The sequence below is a fragment of the Myotis myotis genome, unplaced genomic scaffold (assembly GCF_014108235.1).
Source record: "Myotis myotis isolate mMyoMyo1 unplaced genomic scaffold, mMyoMyo1.p scaffold_m19_p_15, whole genome shotgun sequence".
Taxonomy (NCBI): Eukaryota; Metazoa; Chordata; class Mammalia; order Chiroptera; family Vespertilionidae; genus Myotis; species Myotis myotis.
In genome coordinates, this window is record NW_023416319.1 from 4,721,565 (window position 1) to 4,731,164 (window position 9,600).

Consider the following 9,600-nt stretch of genomic DNA (forward strand, 5'->3'; position numbering starts at 1 on the left):
ATGACAAAAACAAAGATTTTTACAATATATTTAATAATTTTTTAAATTAAAATGCCCTATTATATTTTGTCATGGTAATTTGTGTTTATTAGCAAATATTTTTAGTTCAAAATCTTGTTCAAAGTCAATACCAAATAAACAAAACTCTAAAATACACTGAATGTATATTAATAAAATATGATCCTGAAAAGATAAAGTTTCATGTGGATCGCATTCCATAACTATAATTTCTCATTCAAAGAAATTTCATATGACATACTAAAAATAATTTCATTATAAAAAATTACTTTTTTTTTCCTTTTTATTGCTTAAAGTATTACAAAGGGTATTACATATGTGTCCCTTTTTTTTTTTTTTTCTTTTTCTGCCCTTGACAATCCCCTGGCCTCCCCTACCCCCCAGTGTCTTATGTCCATTGGTTATGCTTATATGCATGCATACATAAAAAATTACTAAGAAGAACAGAAACACTTTTCATGTTTCTGTGAATTCTAATTGATAGCTAGTTATCTCCTCCAAAAAAATATTCACTGGTATTCATCATTCAGAATATCATTTCTCCCTCTCCAGTTTACAGGCTATGAATGTTATGTGTATGACAAATGCTTCAACATCTTTTCATGGTCACTCAGTCTCCAAATAGTATGAAGCATAGACTGCAGTAAATTACATAACACCGTCATATCAGACAAAGACACAAGGTCTAGTAGAAGCAATTTTAAGACCGAAGAGGTAAGACCATATCACCCTTCCCAAACAGTGGACTGTTTAAAGTCTACAATCCTTATGCTCAGATAGTAAAACTTCACTCTCAGGAAGTTATTGAATGTTTACACAGTACTTTATCATTTTCCCTGGTAGACAATAAAACAACCTAAATATTTTTCTCTAGGGGTCACCTTGCAATAGCCATAAGCATTCACCAAAAAGCACTGCTACAGACTAAAGAAATGAAAACATCAGCCCTGGCGGGGTGGTTCAGATGGTTGAAGCATCCTCCCATACACCAGAAGGTTGCGGGGGTTGGATTCCTTCCCAGTTGTGTCAAGTAGGGCAGGCAATTGATCACATCAATGTTTCTCTCTCTCTTTTCCTCCTTCTCCTCCCTCCCTCTCTCTAAGAATCAATAAAAACATATCCTCGGGTGAGGAATTTTTAAAAAAGAAAGCATCAGAAAAAATAATAGTATCAACTCTTTAGAAGAAACAATTTTTACAAATTAAACAATGTAAAGAAGAAAATAAGAATACAAAGATTGGCCGGCGCGGGATCCGGTGCGGGGTTCGAATCGGCACCGTTGCGGGACGGGCGCGGAGCCATGGCGTCGTCGGGGCCGGTGGGGCCGCTGCTGCTGCTGCTCGTGCTGCTGCTGCTCGTGCTGCTGCTGGGCGCGCGGGCCGGGCTCCCCTTCCGCCCGGGCCGGGGCTGCTACCGGGCGCCGCGCGGGGACCGGCTGGCCCCCCTGGGGCGCAGGACCTACCCGCGGCCTCACGAGTACCTGTCCCCGTCGGATCTGCCCAAGAGCTGGGACTGGCGCAACGTGGACGGGGTCAACTACGCCAGCGTCACCCGCAACCAGCACATCCCCCAGTACTGCGGCTCCTGCTGGGCGCACGGCAGCACCAGCGCCATGGCGGATCGGATCAACATCAAGAGGAAGGGGGCATGGCCCTCCACCCTCCTGTCTGTGCAGCACGTCATCGACTGCGGGATGGCTGGCTCCTGCGAGGGGGGCAATGACCTGGAGGTGTGGTCCTACGCCCAGAGGCACGGCATTCCGGACGAGACCTGCAACAACTACCAGGCCAAGGACCAGAAGTGTGACAAGTTCAACCAGTGTGGCACATGCACGGAGTTCAAGGAGTGTCAGCCCATTCAGAACTACACGCTCTGGAAAGTGGGCGACTACGGCCCCGTGGCTGGCAGGGAGAAGATGATGGCAGAGATCTACGCCAACGGTCCCATCAGCTGCGGGATAATGGCAACAGAAAAGATGGTGAATTACAGCGGAGGCATCTACGCGGAGTACCAGGAGCAGAGCTACATTAACCACGTCATTTCCGTGGCAGGCTGGGGCATCAGCGATGGGACTGAGTACTGGATTGTCCGGAATTCGTGGGGTGAACCATGGGGCGAGCGAGGCTGGATGCGGATAGTGACCAGCACCTACAAAGACGGGAAGGGCGCGAAATACAACCTTGCTATCGAGGACAGCTGCTCATTTGGGGACCCATCGTTTAAGGCAGATGTCTCAGAGAGCAGATCTTTAAGAAAATATCATGAACTTCCGTGGTTTGGAGGATTGGGAGCTGATGTTCAAATCACACTGCGAGGGCACTAAGCACCTGGCGGAGCACATCCCCCGAGAGAGTCTCAGAAGGGATGGCGTAAACCAGCCCAGGCCACTCCCCTGCAGGACTGCAGTGAACCATCTACCTGCCCAAGATGGGATTACAACACATTAATTATGTGAACTGCATTTCTGTCGATTGATGGTTTGGTATTTTCCTTTTGGCAACTGTAGTCTATAATGTGGCATTTATCACCAGTTCTTTTGTCACCTTGGAAGGAATGGGGAATAGAGGGAGACAGCAGTTTCAAGTCGCCCAAGTGATGAATAAAATACGGGATTTCACAAGAAAAAAAAAAAAGAAAAAAAAGAATACAAAGATTTTTCTTTTAAAAATGGTGATGCTAAATCAGATAGAAAGGGAAAAAACACACACACAAGCGGAAAGCCTCACATTTATTTCCTCACCCAGCTGGACAGAGATTTTCCGCCCCAATTAGAAGATATTCAGAACAGGGCCTAAAATGGGTAATAAGCATAGCACAGCATCCGATTTTTATGGCAATGATATTGCTGAGAGAAAACTTGGACTTAAAATTTAACTCGGCTCCACTCAACCAAAAATGCTTTCTGCATCCTAAGCACTCTAGATAGGAGCCTAGAGATACCGAGATGAGTCAAGCACGGTCCTTGCCTAGGGAAATGCACTGTCCCCTGAGGAGAAAGGAAGGAAACTATTATACGGTGCAGTAAGGGCTATAATCAAAGTGTGTACTAAGTGTATAAAGCACCTGGAAACACAATAATGTGTTTATTGTGACCACAATTCTGCCCTAGGAATGCGGGCTAGGGTGAGCACACATCTGAGCTGGGTCTTACAGAATAAACTAGGCAGGAAAAGAGCTGACAGTAGCAAACATTCCAGGATAAGGAAATGGTCATTTTAACCTAAAAAATCAATGCTGACTCTTTGGATGTCTCTAAGAAAAAGGAAAGTCCTGATTCGGGTTGTTCAGTAGCCATAAACATAAAAACCACAATGTCCACAGGCTTGTTTGGTCTTATACTAGTAACACCGCCCTTTGGAAAAGATAAGGACTTGGTCAATAACCCATTCAGTTGAACTATCAATTGGAAATAGTGGAATATTTTAAATGCTTTCATTAGAAACAAAAGCAAAACTGGCAATAAAAGCAAAGGGAAAAGGTACGATAAAATGGAAAGAATTTTGAATGATTCTATAGGAAAAAAAGCAATTAAAATACAATTATTAATAGTCATTCTTTAAAGAGCATCTTAAGTACTGGATAGGACAAACAAGTTGGTAAAGTACATGGGATTCTTCATTCACTGGCTATACTTTAACACCTGAAGATCAAAACAGGCTGTTACTTCTGAAATATAATGGCCTCTTCCTTCCTCTAGATTTTCGGTCTACTTCAGTCTGTGGTTGCCTACATCCTAAAACATGAAATAAATGTAACTGCAAAGACTACAGCCATTTATGTAGAAAAGAAGTTTTTAACTTGCCTTCTGATGTGGACTTTGAATATATAAACAGTAACTCAAACCACGTGACTTAATCCAAAATCTAGGCCGACGTTACCCTGGGGATATTTCTTAAAGGCTTAAACCTGTGGCTCATCTGAGCTTCTTTAGCTCAGAAGTATGGAGTTAAGTATCCTTCCACAGAAAGGTAAGACACTAGCCAGCAGCCTAGAAGAGTTGACTTTCTTCGCTTGAGGGGAGTGATTTATCCCCAAACAACCATTAGGACAGGAGAGCCTCCATGTATAAGAACTGAACACAAACCAAACAGAAAGTCAAATGATTCACTTAAACCCGCTCCTCTTCAGAGGACTGCTGTGACTGCACCGTGTTCCGTGTAATTCCACCAGCTTGGTTCATCTCTGTCAATCTTATGGGCTAAGAGAAAGAAGAGAGTGGCCCTAGAAATGCAGACAACCCAGGCCACCTGACTTACATATGCCTCAAGTCACTGCCCAAACATGCTGGTGACTACCTAGATATCCTGAGTGTTTTTTCATGAAACACCCCAATATCAACTCCTGTCCTCTAAAACGTACACTGAACAAATTGGCATTGTTTTAAAAAACATATTCATCATGTACAATGACCCAAAAGCCCAACCCTCATTTTATAGTTGAAGAAATGAGGCGTGGAAAAGTGTTCTGTTCCATGGGTTGGCGATGATCTCAATTTCCATCCAGCTGTAAAAGATCTATGGTCGGCTCCCTAACAGCTTGGGGAATTTTGCAGTCTACCTTCCTTCAAGCTAAACTTGGAACCTTACCCAAATGTTGGGGGTGGGAGCAGGGGGAGGGCTAGGCAAATGGTCAAATCAGGAAAAACAGAGAAAAGAGAATGAATGGAGACTAGCCAAAATTAGCCTATCTACAACAACTTCTGTCCCAAGACCATCCAGAACCTTATCTGGTTGCCTAGTTTCTCCTCCATTCTGAATAGAGGAAATCGCACGTAATTGTAAGAAAATACACCGAGCCAAGGGGGAAAAAATAAGTTCTCCTTCACTGCTCTAGCAAATCAACCGGCAGGCCTTCCAAAGAAAGGGGCACCTGCCAGACAGTGTTCTGGGGCCAGTTCTACCCTCTCCCGGACCTCAGGGCCATGTCCAACATTTCCCACCTGTGTCCTCACGGGGACACGAGGTCACCATCAGCTGCTCTGTAAGGATGTTGTGGGGACAGTAAGGACCACGACCTTGAACGCCACCTATAAATGGTAGCTGCTGTGACCGAAAAGCTTAGTTGGATCTCTTAGACCAGTGGTTCTCAACCTTCCTAATGCCGCGGCCCTTTAATACAGTTCCTCATGTTGTGGTGACCCCCAACCATAAAATTATTTTCGTTGCTACTTCATAACTGTAATGTTGCTGTTATGAATCGTCATGTAAATACCTGATATGCAGGATGTATCTTCATTGTGACAAATTGAACTTCATTAAAGCATAGTGATTCATCACAAAAACAATATGTAATTATATATGTGTTTTCCGATGGTCTTAGGCGACTCCTGTGAAAGGGTCGTTCAACCCCCAAAGGGGTCGCGACCCACAGGTTGAGAACCGCTGTCTTAGACTTTCCAATTCATGTAATTCCTTTGTCGAGATTAGGCACAAGAATTGCTAGTAAATTTGAAATGCTCTATTTCTTTAAAGAACTCTATTCTCTCACTTCTCGAGTGAAAGACGTCTGAGGTGAATTAGGGAAAAGGACTGACAACCTCCAAGGGGGGGGGGGGGGACCCAGCCCCCTGCACCGCCGGCCCGGAGGGCGGGGCTGCCGTTTCACTCCCCACGTGAACTAGTTTTCCCAAAGCAAACGGAACGCCGTGGCCTTCGGCATCTCACAGCACCTTCACACCCTGACTCGGACCTACGATACACTCGGCATCGCACACCACTGAACCCCACAAAGATAGTAAAAGTTCAACATGACGAGACGGTTTCATTGCAACACAACCAAAGAAAAGGAGCTTTAAGCCAGGTGCCCGGGGGGCAGCCGGAAGGAATCACGCCTTTAAAAAGGTCCCAGAAACAGGTGGACAGGGAGCGAGGCTCCACAGCTCGTGCCGCTGCACTGGGGTCGCTTCTGGCCCGAGACGGGGTTCGCACCCAGACCCTGTCGCGGGGGCCGGGCCAGAGGCCACTCTGGACAGGAAGAGGCCTTCCCGGCCGGGTCCCTCGCTCGAACTTCCCGGGAGAGCCGACCGGACCCCGGCTGCCGGCAGCCCGGGTCTGCTCTCCCCTCCCGGGAGGGACGAGGGCCCTTTGTCCGCGCGGAGGCGGGGGCCGGGGGCCAGGGGCCAGGCGAGCGCCCTCCGTCGGGAAAGTAGGACAGCGCGCACCCTCGTCGAGCCGCCCGCCAGGGCCGCAGGCGGCGCCCTCCGCTCCCGCGGGCTGGGGGGCCCGGCCGCGCCCTCCCGCCGCCGCCCGCGCCCCGCGGCCAGGGTGACCCCGCGCCGCCAGCCTCACCGGGTCGGAGCTCGAGGCGGCCATCGCGGCGGCTGCACCACAGCGCGCGCTCGCCCTGCTGCAGGATGTAGTGGTCCTTGGCTTGGAAGAGCTCCATGCCGGCCCCGCGCGCTGAGGGAGGCGGCGGCCCCCCGGCCCGGCAGGCGGCGGCGGCGGCCCGCGGGGGGCGCGCGGAGCGTCCTCGGCAGCTGGGCCGCCAGGGCCCGCGCCCCGGGGAGCGGCGTCTGAGGGAGCGTCGCGGCCGCGGGGTCCGCGAGAGAACGCACCCCGAAGGCGGCGGGCGGGCGGCGGCGGCAGCCGTGGCCTTAGAGGCCTCTCCCCGGCTCCGCCCCTTGTCCGCTCCGCCAGGCCCCGCCCCCGGCTCCGCCCCCCGAGGGCCCGCCCCCGGCACCTCCCAGGCTCCTCCCCCTGCGTGGCTCCTCCTCCGCCTCTTGCTCCTTTGGGTCGCGGGCCCCCCTTTCCCGCCGCCTGAGTCTCCTCCTGCTTCTGCCGAGTTCCCTCCCCGGGCTCCTGCCCCGCCCCCAGGCTCTTCTTCCCGCTTCAGCCTCGCAGGCCGCCCCCTCCGCCGCCCCCTTCTCCTCCCCCTCCGTCCGGCCTGCCTTCCCGCCCGAAGCAAACGCGGGCAGAGCTCGGGGAGGGCTGAGTCGGGCGGGCCGCCTTCCTCCCTCGTGGCCGTGGGAGCAATGGCCCACTCGTGGGGCCTCTTCGCCCATGCCGGCGGGGGATGCGTTCCTTTCACCAGCCGTGAGAAAAGCCGGGCTGACTTCCTAAGTCCAGCTCGAAACCCCTCCTTCCCAGAGGCATGAGCTTCCCGGGTAGCGGGGTGGCGCCTGGGTCGTGGGGGGAGAGGGAGGGCCCCAGCTGGGCTCTCTGCCCGAGCGGGGCTGCCTTATTTTGTTTGGTGTTTCCTCTTAGAACCTTCTGACGTTTGACAACAGCAGGCGTTCAATAAGTGCACATCAACGAGGAGCGTGTAGCAGTAGGAGATACACAAGTGTTAGCAGCACAGGGCTCTCAACAGCGGGAAGGAAGGCGCAAAGCTCAGACGCCCCCAACTGAGCAGGATGGACCTGAGAAGACTTCATAAAATAGGTCAATTAATGAAGTGGAAGGGATTTAGATCGACGAGGGTGAGAGAGCTGAAGAACCCCTGTGGAAGGAGGAAGCCCCAGTATCTTTGAGCTGTCTATCTTGCAAGGCGAGGTGGCTTCTTGAACAGCCCAGCTCCAGGTGCAGTCTACCTGGATGATTTGGGGACAGTCTTTTGGTCTCAGATGGTAGTTGAATTAAATGACCTTGAATTACACTCCCAGTTTTGTAGATCAGGGAATACTTTCTACCTTCTGCTTTGATAAAAGTAAGAGGGCCCAAATGCAGGAAGGAGGTCACATTATTAATTATTCCAGTCCACACTGATTGGTTGTTGGATTGCCATAGCACAGGAAGTCCCTTGATGACAAAATGTCCTGGAGCCTCTAATAAGTACCACGCTTTCTGGGCTGCCCAGACACCTCAACATAAAGGCCTTAGATGAGTGATTACTAGATCAAATCTTTGTGATGTGATGAACACAGAAAACAATAGAAATAAGGAGATCAGAAGTTTCAGTGGAACCATCAGTTTCAGATCTGTTGAATTCAGGCCTATGTTGACTTTCCTTAGCAAAAAAAAAAAATGTATAAATAGATAATAAGAAAGTCCTTTGAAGACAGAAGCTCTGCAAATTATTTCATTTTTTAATGAACCACATTGCCAGATGTGAAGAAAACAATGCTACTGTAACTGTTTTAAAACAATTGATTAGTTGATTGAAACTTGGCCTGATGTTTTAAATCAGTGGTTCAAACCCTAGCTACTTTTTAGAACCACTTGGGGCTGAGGGATTTTTCAAACCTACCAGGGTTTGGATCTCAAACCAGTTAAACCCGAATTTCACTGTGGTGGGCTCTGGTGTCCGTATTTTATTCGAAGCTCCCCAGAGGGTTCTAATGTGCAGCTGAGGTAAGTGTTAGGGTCGCTGAAGGAGGAACGCACCAGGCCAAAAGGGGTGAAGAATTATGAATTAATTAGGTCATCTGGATACCAGATGGGCTGAGCTCCAAAATGGTGCTGGCACTCAGGGACAAGGAGTCAGAGATTTTAAAGTACTCTAAGCGGGCTTTTTCTGGGCAGAGAATTCCCTGGGCGGGCTCCTGAAGGCAAAGATAATGGTCTTAGCAAGTGGAATGTGGTCTCAGCAAGTGCTAAGCAAAAGGGAATGTCTATTGTGGAGTGGTCTAAAGGTGAGTTCTCAGGGGAGGGGGAGTCCACTCAATTACTCAATCAGACCTAACAGTAAGCACCACGATTTTAAATGAAATTCATTGCAAAAGTCTCCCTGACAGCAGCTTAGCAGAAAACAGCAGTCAATCATTAACTGATACCATTTTGGGGGGTTGCTTACCTGTAAATCCAGAGTGAACAAGCAGAGACCTTAGAGAAAAAAACCTGAAGGAAAGATGCTCCTAGAATCCACCTGGCCTAGTCACTGCTCTCCTCCTCTCGCTCTGAAAACATGCTTGACTTTGGCGTAGTTAGAGCCCTGGCCGAGCTGAGCAGAACCAGTGAAAGAGTAAATATTCTGTCGTTGGCCGAATGCATGTCCCCAGCTACTGCCTCAGCGGGCTTGCCCGCCAGGTGCTCGTAACCTTGCCGCTTCTCCACTCCCTGGCTGGCCTCCCCGCCCTCATCACTCTCCTCCAGCGTCCTAATTCAAGGCCATGTTGCTCCTAAATGGTGTCACCCAGGTTACAGTGGAAAGTTGGTGATGCTGTTCTGTTTTTTAAACGTGAATGAGCATCATACACATTATGCATCTTCTTTTACTTGTATGGTGTGTTTAGACTAATGTAAGTAACTCACAGGTTAGGTTCTAGCCCCAGGGTGGGCAAACTTTTTGACTCGAGGGCCACAATGGGTTCTTAAACTGGACTGGAGGGCCGGAACAAAAGCATGGATGGAGTGTTTGTGTGAACTAATATAAATTCAAAGTAAACATCATTACATAAAAGGGTACGGTCTTTTTTTTTTTTAGTTTTATTCATTTCAAACGGCCCGGAGGGCCGTAGTTTGCCCACGGCTGGATTAGACTTTAGTATCCTCTGGTGCAATTTGACTTTTGACATCATCTCCTCTCACACTTGACCACAGTCTTGTATGGTGTTTGTCTATTACTTTCCTCAGTCATGTTTGTATATGAGAAATCTCCCAAAGGAGAGATTTTTTAAAATACACATACAGTGGGGCCTTGACTTAC

General features: G+C 49.0%; 1 protein-coding gene across 7 annotated transcripts in view; it reads right to left on the bottom strand.

The window, feature by feature from the left end:
* The window catches only part of INPP5F (inositol polyphosphate-5-phosphatase F), an 85,521-nt gene extending 78,899 nt beyond the window's left edge, over positions 1 to 6,622 (bottom strand). For 4 of the 7 annotated variants that reach the window (XM_036335773.1, XM_036335775.1, XM_036335772.1 and 1 more), the window contains exon 1: positions 6,306 to 6,621. In XM_036335773.1, the coding sequence (XP_036191666.1) occupies positions 6,306 to 6,402 (97 nt within the window). In that variant the 5' untranslated portion in view covers positions 6,403 to 6,621. Of the gene's footprint in view, positions 1 to 1,250; positions 5,172 to 6,305 lie in introns of those variants that run through there. The other 3 variants (XM_036335771.1, XM_036335769.1, XM_036335770.1) reach the window with 3 other exon arrangements.
* Between the last annotated feature and the right edge of the window lie 2,978 nt (positions 6,623 to 9,600).